The sequence below is a fragment of the Lineus longissimus genome, chromosome 6 (assembly GCF_910592395.1).
Source record: "Lineus longissimus chromosome 6, tnLinLong1.2, whole genome shotgun sequence".
NCBI lineage: Eukaryota > Metazoa > Nemertea > Pilidiophora > Heteronemertea > Lineidae > Lineus > Lineus longissimus.
Window position 1 is genome coordinate 3,576,194 of NC_088313.1, and position 25,036 is coordinate 3,601,229.

General features: G+C 40.0%; 2 protein-coding genes across 3 annotated transcripts in view; one reads left to right on the forward strand and one right to left on the reverse strand.

Annotated features, from left to right (window-relative positions):
- Positions 1-2,929: 2,929 nt before the first annotated feature.
- LOC135489743 (phosphatidylinositide phosphatase SAC2-like) overlaps positions 2,930-25,036 on the reverse strand; it is a 310,728-nt gene continuing 288,621 nt past the window's right edge. Inside the window, exons 8-17 of one of the 2 annotated variants that reach the window (XM_064775238.1) lie at positions 15,351-15,543; positions 14,984-15,061; positions 14,349-14,598; positions 13,831-13,957; positions 13,244-13,439; positions 12,480-12,497; positions 10,758-10,826; positions 10,052-10,281; positions 8,546-8,633; positions 2,930-7,982 (exon numbers count right to left, since the gene is read on the reverse strand). In XM_064775238.1, coding sequence (XP_064631308.1) covers positions 6,542-7,982; positions 8,546-8,633; positions 10,052-10,281; positions 10,758-10,826; positions 12,480-12,497; positions 13,244-13,439; positions 13,831-13,957; positions 14,349-14,598; positions 14,984-15,061; positions 15,351-15,543 — 2,690 coding nt within the window. In that variant the 3' untranslated portion in view covers positions 2,930-6,541. The remainder of the gene's footprint in view (positions 7,983-8,545; positions 8,634-10,051; positions 10,282-10,757; positions 10,827-12,479; positions 12,498-13,243; positions 13,440-13,830; positions 13,958-14,348; positions 14,599-14,983; positions 15,062-15,350; positions 15,544-25,036) is intronic. The other variant, XM_064775239.1, reaches the window with a different exon arrangement.
- Positions 17,682-23,802, forward strand: LOC135489707 (carbonic anhydrase 7-like). The gene is made up of 8 exons (XM_064775197.1): positions 17,682-18,130; positions 18,695-18,748; positions 19,362-19,529; positions 20,136-20,281; positions 20,820-20,921; positions 21,209-21,281; positions 21,474-21,637; positions 22,716-23,802. Exons 1-8 carry the CDS (start codon positions 18,016-18,018, stop codon positions 22,947-22,949), a joined length of 1,056 nt encoding a protein of 351 aa, XP_064631267.1. The 5' UTR covers positions 17,682-18,015; the 3' UTR covers positions 22,950-23,802.

Genomic DNA, 25,036 nt, shown 5'->3' on the forward strand with positions numbered 1-25,036 from the left:
CGTGCAGTTCTTTTGTCTGGAGTTTTTGGCCTCGTGGAGACAAAGTCACAACCAGATCTCATTGCTGGGAAAAGACCATGTCTTCCATGGTATACTTGAAAGGCAATGATGAAAAACCCTACTAATTTGTTAATAGGCCAGTCAGCCCTTATAGTCTTATCAATACAGCCTAGATTTCATTCTGGCCCACAGACAAGCTGGATTTATATAAATATCTCACTGTGACAACTGCCATTCTGATGCCTTCCAATCTTCAACAATGTAGGGTGATAATTTGATGTCTTTGTTTTTGACTGCAGGGCAAGGACAAGAGGTCTCCTTGTTTGATTGACAGCTCAGCGCAAAAGCAGCACATCCGGGCCCTGTTTAGCGGGGTGCAGGGGTGGGGGGGGGGGGGGGTTGGAAGAGGAAGTAGTGTGCTGCTCCCCCTTGGATGAAAAACTTGGACGTATTGTAAACTCCACAGTTTCTCCTCGTTTTTTCTGCCAAATTGCCTGAGCATCTGTAGTATCATGAAAATAAACACCGAGAAGAGCGTAACTTTTTTCGTTTTATTTCCTCACTGGGCACACAAGAAAAATGGAGTCATTTGGGGTGTATCACACTTCATCAACAGGTGATAAAGTTTGCCACCACCACAGACACAACCGGATTCCAGAACATCAAGAGTTTCCTTTAAACAATGCAATGGTTTTCTTTCATCATTGTTCATTGATGATTTTAATGAGGAGGCTGCCTGTATCAACATTACCATAATATATCCAGCACAATTTGATAATAAATATCCCAGTGTGTCTGTCTTCACCTGTCCTTTGGACAACATTGGAATCATTCCCCAAAATTCACAACCCTGTACGTGTGACTTAAGGCGAATGATTTGATTAATAACTTGCATTGCACAGCCCTCACAGACGAGCATTGGATGAAGAATAATGTACACTGCTGTTCATGATAAACATTGAACCTACTACATGTACATTTGTATAGTTGCAGCATTTTAAAAGTGACAGTTTGAAGTATAAAGGCCTGACTCTACTACAGCAACAATTTCAGTCGGGGTTTTGCTGCATTCACAGGCCTTTGTGGTCAGCTGTGATATCCTATTAACAACTTGCATTGAAATATATCAAATGCCTGTGAAAGCTGTGCTGAAAGCCTCTGACAGCGTGTTCGCTGATTTTACCACTGAAATGGAACACACGGTCTTTGAGGTAGAGTCCAAAATGTCGAAAACATAGCTAATTTATCCCTACATTTTGCAATTCTAACAACATTTACTGAGATGGAGTACCCGGTAAAATACTCAAATATATTAAAAGCATTATCCATTCATTCGTAAAGTAAATTTCCAATTGTGTGAATACGCTGTGAATTAAAATTTCAACAATACTGCTGTGTTGCATGATACATGTATATAACATACATGTACATGTATGCCAAGTTTCAGCGTATTTCAGTGTACATGATAAATGCACTCTGCCAATGTTTATTTCTATTAACATGTAGCTGTGGGATAGACAAAGACAATGTTTATGAACGGAGAATGCCTTTGATAAAGCTGTAGCAGTATTACTGTTGAACCATAATCCTATCCCATTGACGTGATGACAACCTACATGTAACCTATTACATACAATTAATGCACTCTTAAAATTGTGACAAGTTAACAATTCCTGTAATGGGCTCAGCATTGAGGGAGGACTTGGGACAATGATTGAAATCTAAGCAGTAAATGATAACCCATTACAACCTAATTTCCACCGAGTGATTCTGCTTCAGAAGTCTTTGTCTCCCCAAACTCCTTTGGGGACTTTGGATCAACACTTTGGTCACCATACATCGGACTACCAGATTTTCAGATTTCCAGATTTTGGATTCTGTTACTTATGCACGCTGATAAGTAACCAAGGTTACCAAGCTAAGGCCAAGGCAACCAAATTCATGGACTTGAAAATCTGGACATTTTTTACTAACTTCTGCCAGCCGGGATACTGATTCAAAGTCCTTGAAGGAGTGATTGCCTACTCTCTCATAAAGAGAATTGCAGATGTACTGTCATGTACAGGCTCCAATGCACTCTGCCACAAATACAGGGTTCAGAACATCAAATCCAGTCTAATACCAATGACTACATTTGTAAGAACAGAATGATCAGCTGTGTAACAAAGACATTGCTATTCTCTCTCTGACTATAAAAGTACACTGAAGAACATTAATTTTAAAAGGACTTAAACTTTAGGCAGGAGTGGGGTCGGCCACATGAAGCTTACACAAATCACTTGCACAGAATATTGGTCAGTACTATTCATGATGTGAACCTGGAATATTTTTGTTATTCAGTCAAACCAGACCATGAATTCCTGTGTGATTAAGTCACCTGAACACACTGCTCCTGCCTATTGCCCCCTTTAGAGGATTAGCCTAATCACAATAAGCTGCAGCTACTGAATATTTCCATCTAAAATCTGCTCATCAAATATACAGTTCATTGTCGATGTTGAACTTTTACCAGTCGGTTAAACACTTTTAAAACATGTTTAAGAAGAAATCTTTAAAAATAGCATTCCGCGATGATGAGGTCACTGCAGCTGCTGCCCTCTATTTCCCCATCGCTGAATTACAGGCAATGTCGGACAAACATGCGGTTTCGTAATGGATTCAGGCTTTCTAACTAGGGCAGTTAGATTCAATCTGGCACATGTCCGAGTGTTGGAAATACTACATAATTGTTCTGAATATTTCTCTCTCTGACTCTATGGTATCATTCATGCTAAAAACAATGCAGGGTCAAAGATAATTGACTTTGAAATAAGCTCAAATGCGTAATAATAAGTGTCGAAGTCCGACTGTCGCGTGACTAAAACGTCATCAATATCTTATGCAAATGACCTTGTGAGCTATAAATAGTAACTTCGCGGAATGCTATTATGAAACACTGTCATATTATGCTGCATGGCTACAATATGAAATCACTGATATATAATTCTAAAATAAACCCTACCAACAAAATACCCCCTCTGCCAAACTCCACAATCAAAGCACTTAAAGCCATTTCGTCTTGCATAGCTCACAAACAATTGAAAACGTTGTCTCAAAATTTGCTTATTTCTCAAAAAAGGGATCCACTGCTCCCTGCATGCATGCTGCTTCACAAGCCCAGCTTAATGTTCTTGGTCATAGAAAGTCAAAAGTTCCATCGATGAATTAGACAATGATTGATTTTGATATGACTTCAAAACACTGACAAAAAGTAATTATCATTGATAAGAATAAATCTAAGTCAGTGACAATAGTATCAGAGAGATGGTTGAACCACCAGCCCTGTAATAACAATGAGGACCCCCACTGTATTGAATTTAAAGGTAAACATGTATGATAGGCATAAAAGTGTCAAATATTTGAAGCTTTATACAGCAATTAACATGATGATTTTGAGATATCGAACTTTCAAAGCGTCATAAAATCCAACATAAGCGTCTTTATCTTGCATCCTATTTTGTCCTTATTGAAATAACACCCTAATTTCCAAAGTCACAAATTCAAAGACATAATTTGTACACATATACAATTACACATGTCATAGTGCTAAACATTCACTAAACTCACAAGATGAATATGATTTGTTTAAATTCAGCTGCTATCTGAAGGGGTCCAGTGGGGGAGCAAAAGCGTCAGTCCAGCATTAAAGGGAACTGAAACTGCCAAGCCAGTTCGTATGACCTCGTTTTCATTTCCCGTGTATCGGGTGATCACAACGAGGCATGAATGAAACATGGCGCCTAGCTGTCAATCATTGAGTGACGTCACTACTATGGAATTTACTACGAAAACTCATGAATGAAAGATCGCATGACTCACGTGATTCTCACATGATTCTCAATAATAACAAATTGAACTGCGCATGCTCGGGCACTGGGGGCGGAGCTACAAATCTGAACTCGAATAGGAAGTTGGAAGTTTGACTTTCTCGGGCGGTGAAAGTCGAAAAGTTGAATAAATCGCTCGGCGGTTCCAGTTCCCTTTAAATCTACATGATCTAAAGATCAGTGGTTTGAATCCAAATCAAGACATAATTTTTCTCGGGGCAAGAATGTCAATTCTGGAGGAGAGCATTATTTAAGTCTTGTTTGCTTTTTCCATTGACAGGCCATGAAATATTAGGAACTGACATTATAATAGTCTAGAGAGACTTGGAAGTTGGTGCAATTGCAGTGTCAGAGATGTTTATCAACTGGATCCCTCGCAATCGGCAGATGACTGGTACAAACATCACAATATCACAATTTGTCAATCTAGATCACAATACTCATTATTCATAATTATTTACACTCGATCAATTACCAATTACAATAAATTACATGCAAGAAATAACAAGGTTGATATGACATTGACAACTAATCTGATCGAATCTTAGTCCTCAAGATTTTCAGGTATGAATTCTAAAACACTTGTTTTACAATGTGAAAATGCATCGGGCCTCTTTTCGGCCCCAATGGTTTTTGGTCACAACAAACTGCTTGGGTTTGTATGAACTGATAATCTTCTTCAAATACCTTTAAAAGCAAATAACATAACATTTCAATGTTATAGTCTGAAGTGTTTTAGAATATGAACTGATACCTCAAGGTCGCTTTTGGCTGTCTCACCAAACCCCTCTGGTGGAGGTGATATGCCAAAGCACCTTGGGTTTCGCCTGCAATTCACATACAGTAGAACCTCTCTGTTAAGTATACCCTCGGGACTGACAAATGCTGTCCTTAATAGAGAGGTGTCCTGATTAGAGGTCAAATTGAATGGAAACAAGCAATTTGGGACCAAAACTAGTGTCCTTAATAGAGAGGTTGTCCTTAATAGAGAGGTGTCCGCTAAGGGAGGTTCCACTGTAGGCTACTTTAGCTCCACCTTCATAAGGCTCAGTAAAACAATCAATAACTCCAGTGTGGTATCAAGTCCTTCAACCATGAGGCTATGTAGGCCCCTACCATTTCTGTAAGTCATCAATACCTAAAATGAAATGACCGACGTAAACATCTGAATAGAGACATTACATCACTCAGTATGGCAAGATCCACAGCTAATGAAGCTGGGAGATTCAGCATTTATGTAGAACCACTGACAGCTGCATGGATTTCATTCAGTAGTTTTGCCATTGGACATATAACAAGGGTATAAGAGTTGCGTTCCATGGAATCTTCAGAAACAGTGCAAACATAAGTGATGGTGCAGCACTTTTAATTACAAGTGAAACATGTAAGACAAGTATTCTCAGAAGCAGGCTCAGAATCTTTGCACGTTAAAGTGATTTCAGCATTATAAGCTGGGCATAAAAACCCAGAAAAAAGAAAACAATTGTATATTTGGCAGGCTTGAGGCAAAACACAACGAATTGAGTTAGACATGTTGGATTGAAAACAAAACATTGGAGACTATGTGGCATGGACACTAATTCTAACGCATGAAGATGAAAAAGAGACTGCATGGATAACACTGGTCAATCTTGACAAGTGTACAAAGCAGGGGACAATTACTTCAGCGAAATGACACAAATTCTATTTCTCTGTACATGTACTCTTATGAACAAACACTTACTTTTGACCACTGACTACTTCACAAAAGCAATCATCTTCTGCAACTGACAAACACAGTTTTCTTACAATGAGTGGATTTCAATGAGTTCATTTCTTATAAGTTTAAATTTGACCATATGAGACCCCTTCTAGCAAAACCAGTCGCATGTCGCACATAAGATGAGCCTAGATGACACCAGGAGATAATAAAAGAAATTGATATCCTCAGATTTCACAAAAGGCAGACAACAGTGACATGAACCAACAGTCTGTCTCAACCTGCCAAGCTCAGAGCGACATGCGATTGGTTTTGCTGGAACGGGTCACATATGAACATTATAAATGCCATCAAAGTATATAAAAGAAATGTGTGAAGTTGAAATATTGATTTAATTGAAAAACACATCCGATAAATGTTCAATCCCAGATACATTTAGCATATCTTGAATCGAAATCACTGCGGAGTCATAACAGTATAACAATGCCTTTCAGAGTGAAGCTCAGATCAGCCAGGTTTAAAAATGTTCAAGGCAAGATACCCTCTTCACACAAGTGGATTAAAGGTTTAATCAAAATTGCCACAGTCATGATAGTCCAAAGATCCCACTCAGAGTGAAGCTCAGATCAGTCAGGTTAACCACTGAGTCGGCACTTCCCCTTAGGGTAGGTAGATCATAACCGATATAACAGCAAAATTGCAGGTCTTACTTGCCTTTATAAATGGGCGCAATCAAAGGAACAATGTTCTTGATACCTCAACAAGTACAATATTGTACCACGTTCAAAGAAAATCTTTATACCCAAGGTCTCTTATCTTCAACCGGTTAGGTATAAAGCCCATGAAAACATTTTGAAGTTCTTCTAACCAAAAACTATTAACCTTTTGGTGATAATCCAAGATCAAACAATCCTGACTTCAAAGTACCAGTACCGGAATATGAATTTAGAGATTCAAACAAGAAAGAGACCACACTTTACATGAAACTGATATCGTTCACATCATGGGCAAGATTGGCCACGTATTCCTCATTGATATTCATTATGCGAGTTTGACACGGACGCTGCCCCATTTTCAACCTCTTGATTTCTTCAATGTCATCGTCAACACGTTGTTGGCGCTGTGCCCGTTGTCCCTGGAAGTTGGGCAAGGAGATTTTCGGCATTTGAACCCGCAGCTTACCTAAGGAGAATTCTTGCTTCGCTGGGTTGAGGCTGATCTCCTCAGATTCTGTGTGATATGATATGGACCCGTCACTGAATGATGTCTTCATATTCGAGTGTCCTAATTTAACGAGTCGTTTTTCGCACGATTCTGGCAACACTGGCTCTTTGATAAACTCGTCATCAGCCTCACCGGCCACAATTGTAGCCTTATCAGATTTTAATACTCCCGTCGACAAGCTCACAGCAATCCCATCAGGACCACCCTTATCTGACTGGGGCGGCACCAAAGTTGTATCTTTGAGGAATTCTGGTTGGTCAGGAAGAACATAAAACCCGCTTTCATCGTCGACGACCTCAAAAGTCTGTGATGGTCGCTTTTCCTTTGTATTTGGCACACCTAGCATTTCACCACAGATGTTAGCATCACCTCCGATGTTAGCTGTGTTCTTAGCATCACCACTGTCAGACACAATATGCGTCTCTTCTGAAATTTTTGCAATCGTATCTGGGCTATCGATGTCCGTCTTAAAATCGAGTGACATCTCCTTCCCAAGACGTTCAGCAAAGCGCATCATCTCGACAGAATGACGTTTGTAATGCTCAGTCAATTTTGACTTCTTGTCCACTCGTTTCCTTGAGACTGGTTGATTGCTAAAATGATCCTCGACGAACTGCAACTCGCCCTCTACCACATTGTGTGCATCTTCGTCCTTGTCTAATGAACGATTCAAATAACCGCTGGTCAATTGACTGCCATGGGGAGCAGCAATTATTCCGCAGCTATGCAAGACAACCTCGTCCTCGTCATCTTTCCCATCCCTGTAACCATGAATTCCTAAATCGTCCTCGGGAAAGTCCTGAAATGCCACAGAACTCACCGCCAGTATTTCATCATCCGTCAAATCTAGATACAAGTCCGAAGCCTCGCTTTGATTATCCGACGGTGTGTACTCCGACGGACTATGGTCCATTGCATCTGGGGCATCCTTGCCAGACTCCGGCACGACCGCCTCCCGCTTCTTGTCAGCAGACGTCGGCCTCCCAATCATCCGCATTCTCCGAATTGGATTGATGATGTTCAAGGTGCGCTGAACACTTGCCATTGTTGTTGATGGCTGATTGGAGGCCGCGGCAGCGCGTACGTCCCCTGTTGAAGATTCTCGCGATATGCTCAGTTTACACTCGCACCAGTCCAAATTTGCAAGCTGGCTCATGATGTTCATGCAGTGAGGGTGTGGGCGCGACTTTTTTCTGGAAAAACACATACGAGTACAGATGAGAACAAGTTTAGTCACACCACTGGTCGACTTATTGACATGTCAACAGTGGAGTTGGTGCCAAATACGGATGCTCTCAAGACATGGTTTAATCCAATTGCATCTGGGATTACAGATACTCTCAGGATTTGGTTTCATCCAATTGCATCTGGGATTACAGATGCTCTAGGATTTGGTTTTATCCATTTGTATCTAGGATTACAGATGCTCTCAAGACATGGTTTAATCCAATTGCATCTGGGATTACAGATGCTCTCAAGACATGGTTTCATCCAATTGCATCTGGGATTACACATGCTCTCAAGACATGGTTTCATCCAATTGCATCTGGGAATACAGATACTATCAAGACAAGGTTTTATCCAACAGTCATACTCATTACTATTTGCTGATGGTCCATTTGCTTAAAAAACATAGGCCTAGAAGATTATCGCCGTCTTGGTATGAATGAGCTGTTGAGTTTCAGCAATTATCTAGATGAGATCACAAATGAGGTGATGATAGCTCTATCTACTAGGACTACGAATAATTATTTACCTTTCTAGTTTAGTTTCACAGATGGGAACCTCGTCGTAGTGCAGTTTGCTTGCAGCATTGATGGATTCTGCAATGGCTCTCAATGATTCTGAAACAGGAGTAAACATCAATGATACACAAATCGCATAGTAAGGCCTATACTTATTCAAGAGGCCCAAGGGCCTGGCGCTCAGCTGAAATATATGAACATGGAAAGTACCCGATAGATCTCTTTCAACCTCAGTTTTGTCAATATATCAGGCAAACATACCAAAGTAAAAAGACTTTTAAATGGTGACAAATATGCCACTTATTAGTCAAATCTAAGTGCCTGAGCCAGGCTGACCTTGAAAAGTAGGTCAAATAGAAAGCCCATGTGATATCATGTAAAGGAGACTTATTGTACACCAACCATAAAATTCATGTCACTCTGGATACAGCAAAGGCTTTAAAATAGAAAAAAAAACCCAAGATGGCCGCCCACCAAATTATTCAAAAAAGTAAAGAAAATGTATTTACAAGTGAAAAAAGTAAAAATTAAAAAAAAAAAAAATTGACCCGAAGTGGAACCCACAACCTTCAGAGTCATACAAGAGCGGGAAATTCAAATCAAGCTTAAACTAGGTCAACACAGATTTTGGCTCAGTAACGCCAACTGGTAGTATCAATCAAAACTACTCTTAGTAGTTTCAAGACCTACATGCATGCGGTCCTTTTCAACTTTATTTCAAGCTTCTATCTGCTTGAATAAAGCGCCAAAAAATTGTTTTGTGATTTAGGCTTTTTGCCCCCTGGTGGCCAAACTGTTAATCCTGCCGGACCCACACTTGGTCTATTCAGGAGTCCTGAAGGGTCTAAATGGCTTATAGGGAAAATCTATCGCCTATCCGCCATAGTTTTGAAACGTGCCTGTTTAACGGACAGACAGACAGACAGACAGACAGACAGACAGACAGACGGACATTCATTCTACCATTTACTCATATGAATAGCTCAGCTTGTCAGCTGAGCTAAAAATGACAGGTCACACCAATTTGATACCTAGAATATATATAGGGGCCCGGAAATCTGTTTGCTCAATGTAGAATTTATAACTCCCACCAACCAGCAGCACAAAAGCAGATTCTCTGTGGATTATGCCAAAAAAACATCACGTTGGATAGAAATTGTTACCAATTGTATATAGTCTTGGTTGTCTCACCATTCACTTCACGGTTGGAACAGTCTTTTCGCCCATAACTTGGCTGAATGACACCTCAGTTTCAGTCAATATTTTGCTCACTAGCTCCACCCTCATGATGTTTGGTTAGACAACAAATAACCAATACCTTCAGAGAGGTATGAATTCCCTTAACCTCATGAGATCATAACCCATAGTGCCATCTTGAATATCACCTCTAAATCTTTAATCTTTAACCAATACCTTCAGAAAGGAATCAATTCCTTTAACCTCATGAGATCATAACCCATAGTGCCATCTTAAATATCAGCTCTAAATCTTTAATCATGCAGTGAAGACAATGATACCTTTAGCCTCCTCCTGATTCTTAATCATGATCACGATGTTGTTGAAGAGTCGAGTATTTGTTGCCCGGAATGTGTGGAAGAATCCCGTCTGTCCCTTGAAACCATAGAAGATACGGATGCACGAATATTTCGATTTGAAGACAGCGGGTTCCGGGCCAATCTCGATCTTTTCCAAGTTTTCCAAGCCAACTTTGTGGCATTGGGAAATCTTCTCCATCTCTTCGTCAAAGCTGAAAGATAGAAATATCGGTTGGTCAGAAAAAATTATCTCATAATCTTCTTTTCTCAACTCTCAGCCACACTTTAGAACAAAATGCCCCATATCAGATCAATAAGTATTTCAGCTCAATTCTTTGAAGACTTGCATGAAAACTCCAAAAAAATCTTATCCAGAGTTGACAGTGTAATCTACCATAAAAAATCTAAAAGAAAACCTTCCCTGGGAGAAGGGCCCATCACGCTGTCTACTAAACTTACTGAGGATCACTGCCCTCTCACATGAGGAACAGGTCCCGCTGACTAGGAATCAAAATCTATGGTCTAAGAACCCACAGGCCCTGATGTTTATTTTAAATCTCGAATTCTCCACCCCTCAGCTGTACAACTCCAGACAGGCAAAGCTTATTCAGGAGCTAATTCTAAGATTGCATCTTACTCAATATATCACTTTTGCCGACTACGAAGAAATCTACATCGATTAACATACCTGACTATGTAATATGCTCTCTGGCTGAGTAAGATTATAGTGTCCATCTCTTGAGTAGGGTCACCGGGGCTGAAAAATACAAACGTTGAAATTAGCTTTGGTCTCCTAGATTCCTCGAGTTAAGAATACTATACACATGGTCAACCAGAATATGTATGTTTCATGTCTTGACGCTTTCAGGGATTCGAACAAACACACATGGTTTGAAAGTTTTTGTTTTGAGATGTCATTGGAGTACTAATAGGGTAAAAGTATCCCATTTATGCCCGCAGTTGCTTTTATTGCACTGCTTAAGCAAACAAAGTGTACATTTCACCATCTTCTAGGTTTGATGCTGAAGAAGAAGAAGCAGGGATTAGCAGAGAAAGTGGGCACTACAACCTAAGCAACCATTGAGCAAAGAATAGTTTGTTAGCCATTTTACTCCATTTCACAGTAATACAACTTCATCAGTGATGGGGCATGCTACATTTCCGTCAAAATCAACCTATTAGTGCTGGTTGGTACAGACACCATTTTTAGCAGTGGTCCCAGCTATCCCATGCTAAGCAGAGTTTAGTTGCATGCCACACCTATCATCTACTGCGGTGAGGTATCTAAAACAGGGTGAATCACAAAATGTGACCCAGATAATTCATTGTGTAGAGACAACAGAAAAAGTTATTTAGATTTATTGAATCTTCGGAAACATCATGTACTTTAGATGAATCCAAAAGATTCAGGATGCAGTTAAGTGGTTAGAGGCTACCAGACCGAGAGATTGTGGGTTCAAGCGATTTTCTTGCAAATTGATGTTATTCGAATAATCTGCCAAAAACAATCCATCAGTAGACTCCAAAATGTTGAAGCACCTTGAGCAAGACCTGTCCACTGTAACATCTTTTTTATGTTGAGTTACAAAAGGAACAGTGTATTCAAGCATTCAAAAAGAAAGAAAAAATTCATGAAAAACCCTCTGAAAGGGGATTCCCTTCAGACATGGCTTTAGAGCTATCAGAATAACAATGCTACCTGAAGGAATTCTCCCAGGGGGAGGGGGGCACTCTCAATTACATGTGCAGAGCATCTTAGTTTTGTGATACACCCCTTCAAGCAGATCTAACAATCTCAAATTCCCAACATATCTTGCGGGCATATTTTTCAACCCCATCTTTGCCAACCAAAAATTACCTCCTTCCTTTTTGGTACAAAGATACTCTAGACATGTCATCAGTAGAGAAAATCCCTCCCATGAATTCTCTCCTTGGGCCAATGAAAAAATTCCTACTAAGAAGCTATTCATAATGGAAAAAAAAACACACTTTGTCATTTGGCAAAATAGGCAGCAGTTGCAAACTTAGCATTTTGTGGGTGGAATAAGTTTGCACAGAGAATTAATTTGCTCTCTGATGGCCACATGAGTTTAGCCATAAACATACCGGTAAGCTTGCTTCCACTACAATGGCAACCCTCAGAGAACAAATAGTTTCCACAGGCACTGGATTAATTTTGATGCATGTTCTATTTGGTCTGCAACTGTAACTGACCATAGAGCCTGTGAAACATATGGGAAGCCCCAATGGCTTTCCCACTGTAAGGAATCAAACCTTGAGACAGTAATAGTAGTTGTTACACAGTTCCTAAGTTAGCAAATGGGATATACAAGGTATCTATGTTATTGTTTTTGAACCAGGGATTTTCTGACAGACACCGCTATCACCATCTACATAGAAGAGGGTTTACCTTTTGAGGCTTTGATAGCTGTAAGAAGTCAAAAATTTGAACTAGTTCAACGCTTGTAAAGACAATGGGGCCCAAAGGAACACCAACAGGACACAGGCAACTCCAAGCCATGACATCCAACTGGTGGATCACTTCCGTGCAAATATAAAACTATCATAATGCACTCTCAATAAAGTATGAATACCGTGCAGGCAAAATGCGACCAGTAAAACCACTGCAAACCCGACTTACATTATCGTTTCATAAATTTCTAGTAAATCATGTAAAAAACTGAAATATAATGTGAGAGTAACGATTGTTTAGGGAACTTGGCCCGATATTGTTTTAAGGAAGCTGTAACAAATATATTTGGTGAATTAATGTAACAACACAAGTTTGGACATGCAGAACCAAAGTTAGGAGAATTCCACTTCTGATGTGCTGGAGAAAGTAAACTAAGATATTTCCCATAAGTTTAATGCCAAATGGTTTGGAAAGTCTACTTAATATCACAGGCTATATGAGACCCCATCCTCCCAGACAATAAGTCTCAGGTTCTGCAATAAGGATCATGTTATTGATGTTGTCAACTGTTTTGATATGACCTTGCCCCACCCAATACAACCTTGACCTCCGACCTACCTGATATCACAGTCATCCTTTCCTTCTAGACAAAGTCTCCAGCTCCACAATAAATATCTTCTAACAGATTAGTTCTCAACTGTTTCATTTTCTGATATGACCTTGCCCACCCAATGTAACCTAGACCTGCGACCTTAACCTACCTAATATCACAGTCTATGACACCCCATCCTCCCAGACAAGTCTCCGGCTCCACAATCAGCATCTTCTTGCAGTCTGTTATCAGCTGTTTCATGTTTTCCTCCTGCTCCTGCATCCAGAGAGAATCCTCCTCTCCATCAACCTCATCCTGTGGCTTCTGAGCTTTGAGGAAGTTCAGCTCTTCAACCACTGGATTTCCTGAAATTTAGAAATGAGCCATGTTTGAACTACACTAAAAGAACACACTGCAACTGAGCACACAAAACTCCCCACACAACAGTCATTCATCGTCATCATAATATCTCTAATGCAGGAGATTCACCAAATTCCAACCAAGGTTTTGAAGAGTTTGGGGTTCCGTTGCGACGTTCCAATCAAGTTTTTAAAGAGTTTGGGGTTCCGTTTCAACATTCCAACCATAACTGCTTCGGTTGCTATACAAAGTATGGGTCACCAAAAAACGTAATTATTGTGTCTATTTTGAGGTATTTTAGAATAGAAATAGATATTCCTCAAACCGCAATCAAAGAATGTACACCTCGACTTGCATCCTATACTGACTTTCTCATCAGTGTCATGATCATCTTACCTAGAGTAATATCGATGGAAGCTTGGCGATACACGTCCTTGAAGCGCAGATAGTACCTGTTGACGGAGTTGGCACCGTCTTTCATCAAACCAGCAAGTCTGCGTTCCCCAGTTCTGGTGTAGTCACCCTTGAGAGAAATAAAGAGGAAACATGACAAATCAATTTCTAGGAGTCTGTTTAGGAAGAGTGGAGCATGAAACGGCTTACTTTTACGAAGTATTTTCATCTCTAGCATGATTTGAGTCTTCAACATCTAGCTATGCTAATCAAGATAGGTACAAATCAAAGCCACAACCTTTAGACAATAGGACTGATTAAAAAATTGACTACAGGGACATTTTGCTACCTTAGCAGAGGAGTAATATTGTATCAAAACTGTTGAGACCAACAGTTCTGGTAAGGTTCCCTGATTATAACCAGTTGGCTGAAAACTGTTGAGACCATTGGTTCTGATAAGGCTCCTCGATTATAACCAGTTGGCTGACACAAATGTTGAAAAAACTACACTATCCACTCACCTTTAAAGCAACTGTCCCAGCATACTGTCGACTTATTGCGTCCCCGTTATTTGCCCACATTTGTTGGAAGGTCATGCGGCAACTACGTGGCAAGTTCTCATCTGGTGGGAGGAGACCAAGTTTGCGGCACTGTGTCTCCATGACAACTCTAGCAATGGCGGTTTGGACGACATTCGTCCGGTCTAGACAATCGACGCAGTTTATCCTGAAGATACCCTGCTGGTCACAGATCATACCTTTCCTGTCCACCCTGAAAGAATTTGATAAAGCCGTGATTAAACAACGTCAGATGATCAAGAAAATAAGGTAAGGGAAACCTTATAGAAGGTAGTCATTAGCCATGGTCATGTCATCAATACTAATAGTTAAAATGTATTTACATGTAGGCTACATGTCATAATACATTGTGCAGCATCATGCAAGTCAGATCAAATCCGGCTCCACAGTTTACATCACTGGTGTCTAATCAGCTGCCCAATTAAAATCTGTCAGTAACACAGATTCTCTAGTAAGTCCCTTAGGTGAAATCTGTAAGCTAGCAGGGGACTGGTCTTGAGATGTGATGAATAGATGCGGCGATACTGGTTTTCGGACCATGACGGAAAAGTGGCAGAGAACAGGAAGAAAAGACTCACCAACAGTATCTCATGTCCTTGATAATGTCGCGGATTCCTTCCAGGAGCAATGAGACGTTCTCAAACCTCATCCCTCGGCTGAAATGAGATAGCTAATAGTGCGAATTACAATGGTGGTGGTGATATTATTGTATGCACAGTTCTTGCCCCAGATGCCTTTGTAGCAACCCTTCTAACAAATGCATACTTCGTTGCAAAGTCTGAGATAGAATCAAAGTCAGCTTTGGACCAAAAGAAGAAGAGAGAATGCACTGTGGCCTCATATACTGCAACAATATTGCTCCTGTAATCAGCTGAAATGGGACTTAGTCTTTTTATTTGGTCGGGAAAAAGGAGCTCCTTTACGGAAATGACATTTTGAACCTACCAGTATTCATGGAAGTCAAAGGTGATATATGACAGATCTGGCGAGTTGTACTCAAGTACATGGTTAAAGAATGCATCGCTGATAATCTTCTCTCGGCCGACGAGTTCAACCAAGCTGATAATGTGGACCTTCTTGTAGATGGACAACTCTTCGGTGAAATGCTTTTCAAATGCCTCCTGAGTTTCTTTTTCACCTACAATGACAAAAAGAAAAAAAATTTCAGATTTTCAGCGTGACATTTCAGTCACAAATAAATGCTCGTTCAACCAAGCCGCTTGCCATACTCTCATTTATGGATAGGTTCTTCTTAAATGTACATTAGCTGTGCCCTTCAGAGGAAAAAAATATGTTAATGCCAATGCCTTAGTTTTTAGATATCTAAGGCCAATTCATACCGAGGATATCAGAGGTTAATGTTTGCTTCTGCGGCCCTGCACTAGGACGGGAGAACATTAACCCCTTCCTCAGGATGAGGCCAAGTGACAGGCTACCCAGCTGGCCTGGCTTAAAGACCTAGCTTTAATACATTAACCTCATCATTTTTCAAATTGTGAGTTATATTTTCAAGTGTTTTTTGGGGGGAGAGGGGGGGGGTAAGGCCTCAATAGGGTCTTCAATCCTTTTGTCATCTTTGTAGCCGCAAAAAATATGCCAGGCTAATAGACTACATGTACTTATTTTCTTCTCAGTAAACATGGTCAAGCATGCCAAAATGGCATGGTTCAACTTCTTAGGGAACAAACTCCATATTTGATATATTCCAGTCATTTTATGAGACCCTGTCTAAAATACGCTTTGTCAGAAACGGTTAATTTGCCAAAGTTGATAAGTTAAAGTATCATTTTGATGGGGAAGAATGCCAAGTTCTCATACCTTTCGTGATCACAAATGATATATAGATTAGTCTAGTTAATTTATCTCAGTAAAACATGTCAAAAGCTGGGTACATGGTTTAACTACTACAAAATCTCGCTCCACAAAGAATTTGATTATTCACAACCATATGTAATATTTTGCAATAGACTGAAGACAAGGCAAACATGTCAAAAGATAAAGGAACTATACACAGGTATAGTTAAAGCCCCACTTTAGGCCAGATGAAAAATCCTAGTATCTCATCAGAAACTTTCAAAATCTTAAAGAGGTATGGGGTGTTATTGTTTTGTTTTTGTCTTAAAAGAGGTACGCCATTCGTATCAACGGAATATACAAATGCAGTTATACACATTATTGTGCATGAGAATTGCTGAAACTTTCCCAAATTCAATAACATTTTAAATTCTTTAACAAACAGCATAGGCCTTTAAGACTCAAGGCCACCTCAAAAGTCACTCAGAAACACTTGTCTTATAGTGCCAAAAATGTCAAATCACAGACTTATGTTAACAGGGTTCAATGGTCATGGCAGCAGTGACCCCAAAACCTTCATTTCTCACACGAATAATATTGACATTATGATATATAGGCCATATTTCCATGACAAAGTATATTCCATATGTTTAGCACCATTTTGACAACTTCAGGAGAAATCCTTTTTGTCATATGGCCAAGTTTGTGCTTGTCATTCAATGAACGAAAATATTAAACTTTCTCGGGCAAGATAGTCTGAAAATCCAGAAATTGGGTCATTTGGGATAAAATGCTTGACGTCTTCAGAGTGGTTGCTTTTATCTGAGGTCGAAAACACACTACATACTTCTCGTTTATTACCTAGCTAGTTTGGAATATGTTAGCCAGATGGATAAAAACCTTTAGTGTATTGAAACAATGCAGGCTGACATATCAACATTGTTACGAACTCGTTGTCAGGTCGCCAGCAAAAGTTGACATCACGCTGTCACAAAATGTTTTAATTGTAATTTTGGGCAAAAGTCAAGAAATCTCGAGTTTCAGCTCCCCATTTGCACCCAAATATTCTTCGCACTTGCATCTAAGGCCACTAAAAGTTTATCTAATGTTTCTTAATTGTGACCCTCCCAGCTAATTTTTAGCCTGCACCAAAACAGACTTTTAATCTCACTAAAACATCAATGACATGTACTTTCAACATAACTGTTTTATTGTAAAAATAAATTAAAGTTCTCAATGGGAAGTACATGCAATTTCGATGAAATCATGGTTTAACTGATCAGAAAAGATGATAGTTGAAGGGAAACCCTCACCCATTTCCTGAGAGACAAGAAGCATGAAATCAAACTTCATTTTCCTAAACTGGGGAAGAGTTAAATTCACTTTAACTCAAGTTTGTTCACTTTCAAATCTCAAGATATAAAATATGGCTAATCATGCCTAAGGCAAGCATAGAATTAAATCTATGTTTGCTCAAAGTAATTTGTAAAATAAGCAGACTGATATGAAATCATGAACTGACAATCCACAGATATTGATATCCATTCATATTCATTGTGCGGAAGATTTATACTGAAGTCGATTTTAAAAGGCCTTTTTAGAACATCAGATGTTCATGAATCTCGAATAAGAAAGAGCAACGCAAAGCAAAGCGTGCCCCAAAAATTCAATAGGCTAATACAGGCACATGGACTACTTTGTCAATATTAAGTGGGCCTGTGGATCACTTTATTGACCTATCAAGTGTTCAACAACTCACAGCGTTTTCTTCCATGTTCTTGTCAAATTCATCAAAGGAATAACAAAATTGTGGAAAATGTTTGTAAACTGCCCCCGACTGGTGGTGCTTCTGGCTCTACATGTGTTTTCCATGTGGGCTGTCGGCCCAACTTTTGCTGGGCAGCGCCATGACTATCATCATGAACAGAACAGTTGGTATTCTTTATTTTTTAAAAACTAACATTACCTTACAGTCCCAATTGACATCCTTTCTGCTTAGAGATTAGAGTCAGGTACATGCAAGGTATGCGCGCATTGTGCATCATTGGAGCATCATTGACATGCTACCTGACGCGAAGGTCTTGCGTCAGTTGTGCATAAGTCACTGGTGCGTTATTGGTGCACAATTTGGTGCGTCATTGTCGCGAACCAGGTTGGAGGACAATTGTGATTTGGACTGTACTGTAAACTGCAAAATTATTGCGACTGTTTATTCTTTGCAAATGCACTGTCAAATGCTAACTTAAAAGACATGAAACCCTCAACTCAAACATTGATTATTAATGGATAAGCATTGGAAGGAGCAACTTATTGCTGTATTTCATGGATTTAGTCGCCTCAACACACCTCTAGACATAGTTGAAATGACCAAGGAAAGTCATAAAATCCTTTTTTTCTCCCATTTTCCCTTTTTCTCCCTTTTCCCTGCCTCCTTTTGACAGAGGTCACATTTCAGAATTAGTTTTCGGTCTGAACTGAGTGCTGTTTCTCTTCAGGGTCAGCCCTTCCAGCGGAGTGTAATGAACACTGGGGCTACAAGGGAAAATGTGGTAAGACAACTTATTTCAATAGAAATAAAAAACTTAAAGGGACAACTTGGGCATGAGATATGATGGTTTTTCATACAAAAATGGCTTCCCGCAGGACCGCAACACAGGATCATTGAACTGCAATAAACTAAGCACCAAAACGGGGTGTAGTTATAGGCCTACCTGAAATTCACAAGCCATGTCCAAAACTGCCTCGTAATACTGGCGGAAATCATTATTAGAGATCAGCATTGGTGTGACACTACAGTGGCGGCACATGGTGTCAAGCAGGGGTATTATCCTGGTGATCAGGTAAATCATATGCCAAAATTGTCCCTTTAAAACAATTAAAATTTCCAAATGCTTAAAAACTGAAATGTCAAATTCTTACTGCGATATGATCTCAGGTTTAAATGAGATAAATTAGAATGTAACCGTCAACCACTTTCCACTTTATGAGAGCTTTATTAGCAGAAATTGATAAAATGTAATCCTGAGTGCAAGTCCCCTTCCAGCCAGCACTGAACTCTCGGTGTGGCATTATTTTGAAACAGTTGCAGTGGTTAGTTGGAGGGAAGAAGCAAATCCAATGCATCCAGAGTGTAATTTACACAAGCCTAACAAATAATTTCAGGAGAGAATGTATGGGGAATCATAGCCCCAATGTGCTCCCAAGGGACCCACGAATCTCCCATTAACATTGACCCAAGGAGCACCAAGTATAATAACAGTTTGTCAACACCGGAGTTCTTCAAGGGTGCTGGAAACAAAATGCATTCTATTGTGAACAATGGACACACAGGTAAGTGAAAGTGTATTCTTAAAGTCATTAGTTGAGGTGTACATGTAGTGTGTAGTGTGTATTTTGCACAGCACCTTGTTTTGGCTGCAGCTGTTTTGGCGATGCAACCATAACCACACAAATATGGAAGCAGTCAAAAAGCAGTTAAAATCATATTTTAGCGTTTAGTCTGAGGTGGACTAGAAACTGTTCACTCTCTGTTAGCATTGGCTTATAGTCTCATTACAGTTCAGGTGGAGCTGCTATTTGCCCCAAACCTCAGCAGGATGCCTCGATCTTGGCCTACATTTCATCTCCACCCTCCCGGTGTTTGGTGAAACACCAATACCTCAAATGAAATGGTATCAATTCCTTAAATGATAACTACATGTATGTACAGTATGGAGCAAATCAAGACATTACTGTGAGTCAATAGTTTCATCCTTAGAAAATCATTAACCTAAATATACATCAACATTAACCATGTTAACAGAGCTCAATGTCAAATGATGTGTATTGCTACTGATAGTACAATATAGTTTATTGTGAGCAACCCTTATTTGCACAATATAGTTGTTAGCTACATGTACGGTAGTGGCAAATACCAACCCAGTTTCACCTTTTCAGCAATCGTCCACATTGAAAATGAATACTTTGTGAAAGATGCAGGCCTGCCTGGCAAATACAAAATTGCCCAGCTGCATTTCCACTGGGGATCTGACGACTTCAAGGGATCAGAACACACCATAGCGGGAAAGTCATACCCATTAGAGGTATGGCCATTTTATTTTTCCGAATTCCAGACTGAAGCAAAGCTAATTTTTGCTGCCAGAAGCAAGGGAGTGAAGGGCTACTTTCTCACTTATTGCTGCGTCAACAAAAGTTTACTTCTCAATTAACACAAGTATCAATGCTCACCTTAAAACCATGAAGAGTGGGCATTCAAAATGTTTCTTGTTATCAATTTGATTCACCATTAAAGATGGGGCATTCAAAATGTTTCTTGACATAAATGTGATTTACCATTGAAGAGGGGGCACTCAAAATGCTTCTTGTCATAAAAGTGATTCACCATTGAAGAGGGGCCATTCAGAAGAGGGGGCATTCAAAATGTTTCTTGTCGTAAATGTGATTTACCATTGAAGAGTGGACATTCAAAATGTATACTTTGTCAGGATTTGCCAAAATTGCCTGTTGCGATTTGGGATGGGACCTTTTTTACAACGGGACATTGGGACATGTATGTACCCACCCCACCTCTCAAGATTTGTTGTTTTATTCTGACCTAACATTGCTTTCGCTCATTTTTAGGTCCACATTGTGATGTACAACCGTGACAAGTACGCTAACTTTAAAGAGAGTATAGCGTCTGATGATGATAAGGCAGTGGCTGTATTTGCCAGTTTTGCTGATGTAAGTACAGTATTCATCTCTGCACCTGTCCATCTGAGAGCCCATGGATCATGATAAGTCAAGAAATGTTGCTTAATTTGGTGACTGCAGGGTTGTGCGTTCAACATGTTCAATAACATTACTGGCCAATTCATTTGTGACCGTCCTTGGGCAAAGTCACATCTTGCCAAATACTGTAAAAATAATAAGCAAGCCTTTTGCAATTTTTGTAAAATTAAACTCTATATGACCAAATCTGGTCTGCAAAATAACAACTTATATAATAACAATTTTATAATTTTATTCAGGTATCAGATACAAATGAGGGGACTGAAATATTTGATGCCATTTCGAAAGCATTGAAGAAGATAAAATACAAAGGTAAGCACAACATCTATCCACAGTTCAAATCACAATTGACATCCCTTAATTTAATATAATTATAAATAATATAATTTGTTGGTATCATTCTGTCCTTGACAATGCTTAAGAAAAGATGCTGTTGGATATACACAAATACAAATTTCTATTTTATTACATACAAAGTACATGTATTCCCACCAATTATTTCAGATCTCGAAAATCACGTCGAACTGGAGGCATTCCCCCCGTCCAACCTCATGCCCAAATCCCGTGATCAATACTACCGGTACACTGGCTCCTTCACCACCCCACCCTGCTCTGAGATTGTCATATGGACCGTGTTCAAGGACACTATCCCAATATCACATGAACAGGTAAGAAAAATCAGTATCTCAAAGCATGGCCAAATGAAGAAGCAAGGGTCTTGTGAATTATTTTTAACTATCTCAAATGAATAGGGATTGGGAACTTATATCCTGGCAAACCTGTTATGTTTCTAAACCTCATGTCCAGGCAGGACTATGTAGCATACGTATGGTAAATTAAAGCACCATTACAACCTCTTTCAAAGAAAGCAACTTTTTAGTTCCCAAAAGCAAACACAGATGGAATGCGTGTTGATTCAACCAATCAATGCTTCGAGCACCATCTTGATCCTCATGACTCCGTTACACCAATGAGGGGAGGTAAGGGACGGAGTACCTCTGATGGTTCAGAATGGTCTTGCACAATCCCTCCTAAAGCTAATGACCAAATGATGCTGCAAGAATGTCAACCAATCAATGCTTTGAACACCATCTTGACCCTCATGAATCCATTACACCAATGAGGGGAGGTAAGGGACGGTGTACCTCTGATGGTTCAGAATGGTCTTGCACAATCCCTCCTAAAGCTAATGACCAAATGATGCCGCAAGAATGTCAACCAATCAATGCTTTGAACACCATCTTGACCCTCATGAATCCATTACACCAATGAGGGGAGGTAAGGGACGGAGTACCTCTGATGGTTCAGAATGGTCTTGCACAATTCCTCCTAAAGCTAATGACCAAATGATGCCGCAAGAATGTCAAAGCTTGGGAGTTATTTCCAATATCAAACCAAATGATTACCAGCAGACAAAAGATTGTTTTGTCCCACATACAGTCCAAGTCACAAATGACATCCATCCTGCTTCGTGTCAGTGACGCACAACGTACGCACGAGTTGCGCTCCAAAGACGCACCAGTGATGCGTATATCGTTCTGTTTCGTGTATATCACGCACGACTTCTGCGCGATCGGACCTACACACTGGGTAGCACTTCAATGACGCACCACTGCACTGACCCACTAATGACGCAATTTACTGGATGTTAATTGTGACCTGGACCGTAGCAACGATTTTAATCACAGGTCACCGCAATTTAGTATCACTTGTCTACGTGCTTTACTTTTCTCACAATTCTTTCAGCTCAAAGACTTCCGACAACTCTCCGATAAGCCAAAAGACAAGACATTTGAGCAAATGGCCAACAACTATCGCATCACCCAACCGCTGGAGAACAGAGCCATAACCAGGAGTTTCAAGGCCATCCCTGAACAAGCGGAAGGATATCAAATTGTCGGGGGATCAGGAGCGAGAACCTTGGTTCCAATGGTGGCTATGATTGGTTGGACGACTCTTTTGGCAATGATCCTACTGTAGATTTATTCAAGAAGTGCCCGCATGGTGGCCTATTGACCTCACAGGGAACTATTAACTATTTAATCGTTGTAATCCGTGTCAGTAGAAGATTCCATCATGGCATGATCTTTTTCTCGGAATGTATTGACAATTCTGTTATATTTTGTATATACGTGTGAACAGAGACCCCTACTGGTGACTTTTCACTTGATCTGTCCTACCTGACACCTGCCTGTATTCTCTCTTTAACATGTACTCGATGTGGTATATATATACACATGTAGTGATTTTTACAATTTACAAAATATACCTCGATACCAGTGTAATATATATAGTTCCGGTACACAATATAATATAGGGTGTGCCCGTAGTTGTTAACAGTAGACTGGTACAGTCCAAATCACAATTGACATCTCTTCTGCTTTGCGTCAGTGACACGGAACATACTCGCAAGTTGCATGCCAATGACACACCAGTGACACGCTCGACCTACGTGCGACTTACGCACGACCTCCACACTACCCAATGCGTAGGTCATGCAAATCGCATCAGACACGATTTACTGGATGTCATTTGTGATTTGGACTGTATCTCAGTCCAGTGGAAGAAGCGGGTATGTACGTGTGTGCGTCTGTGTGTCATTCAAATGTTCTATAAAAAAGATACAATGACCACCCAAAATACTGGCCTCGTGATGGCAAGATGTAGTTCAGGTAACATGCATGTCACGATGCATGGCGTTGTGTTGAATTGTGGCAAATGATGCTGTCTCAAACGTGATAAGGGCAACGTAAGACATTCCACATCAAAACTAGCAGGTCACACTAGAAAATACAAAATTAATGATCTCTCATCTTTAGATAAATATTATATGTGCAAAACTAATAACTTCTTGTTCAGTTTTTGATTCCGCTCAACTAAAATGCCAAAGTCAGGATGGCTGCCACAGTCGGGATGATTCACCCAATCTGGCATAATGAGCACAGCACAAAATCAGGATGTGAACAAAGGAGGACTAACACCCGATTGGAATGTTAAATTTCCATCCACAGCACACATAACACCCCAATTGGGCTGTATAAAACAAACATCAAAATTGATAAAAGTTGAAATAGAAACTTTACACGCAGTTTACATCCTCATTTGCAGTGTGAGTGAACGTCTGACTGGGCATAAGTACCCGGGCCCCAAAGGCATTATGATGTAACATCCTGTGACATCCAATTAATAAGCAAGTTGATAAGTTACATCAAAGGTCAAAGCAGTATGTAAACAAGCCCGCAGAAATGAGAAAAACTTCAAACATGACCACTCAAACATTTACACACAAATCTGTAGTTTTTATTACCAAACTTTGATTAAAGGCCTTCTCTGTTCGTTCAAAATTTGAAAATTGAAATTGAATTTGAGAATTTCCAATTGTGTACTGGATATAAAATTCTACAATGCTGTTGTGTAGACTGGTATGACAATACGTGGTAGCCTGTGGTAGCGAAGGGTTAAAGAGCTAGTTGAAAAGTTACATCGAAGGTCAAGCAGTTCGGAAATTGAAGCGTGCAGAAAGACACAAAACCACCATGTTTGACTTATCCACAAAGCATACAACTTAAAACAGTAAGACACCCTGCAGTGGTGCCTACAACAGCTTATTACCCCTATGCAAACAATTTACATTTGGGCGAGAGACAAAATGTTATTTGAAGGCGTAATATAAAATTCGCCCATCCAACATGTCCAACATGTCCAAAATTGCCCGAAACCAATCAAACTGATGGTGGACAATTGGTATTTGCAGAACTTGGGGCGGAATCAACTCGTGACGAATTGGCCATCTGGACTCATTGAGATTCTGATCAGGGCTGCAGTGGTGATGGCATAAACCTGAGACCTTGTTTGTGGCCAGTTCAAACCATCTATCAGCCATACCTACGATTTATATCCCTCGTCCGGATGGGCCGCTTTTCCTGTTATTGTGACGAAATTGCAAGAGTTTGAGCATCCTTTTGTGAGATTGGCAGTGATTAACAACTGCACACACTATGACGCAGCCTATCCAGAGATCTTTCTGGAGAAACCAAGGCTGCCACAATCTAGCACACACAAGGATT

What these genes read in the sequence shown, in the direction of transcription:
- LOC135489707 (XM_064775197.1), top strand. Translation starts at nt 18,016, where the DNA reads ATGTTTGTAAACTGCCCCCGACTGGTGGTGCTTCTGGCTCTACATGTG. An exon ending in TATTTGCCAGTTTTGCTGAT is followed by an intron (nt 20,922 to 21,208) that starts GTAAGTACAGTA and finishes AATTTTATTCAG; the next exon opens with GTATCAGATACAAATGAGGG. An exon ending in GAAGAAGATAAAATACAAAG is followed by an intron (nt 21,282 to 21,473) that starts GTAAGCACAACA and finishes CAATTATTTCAG; the next exon opens with ATCTCGAAAATCACGTCGAA.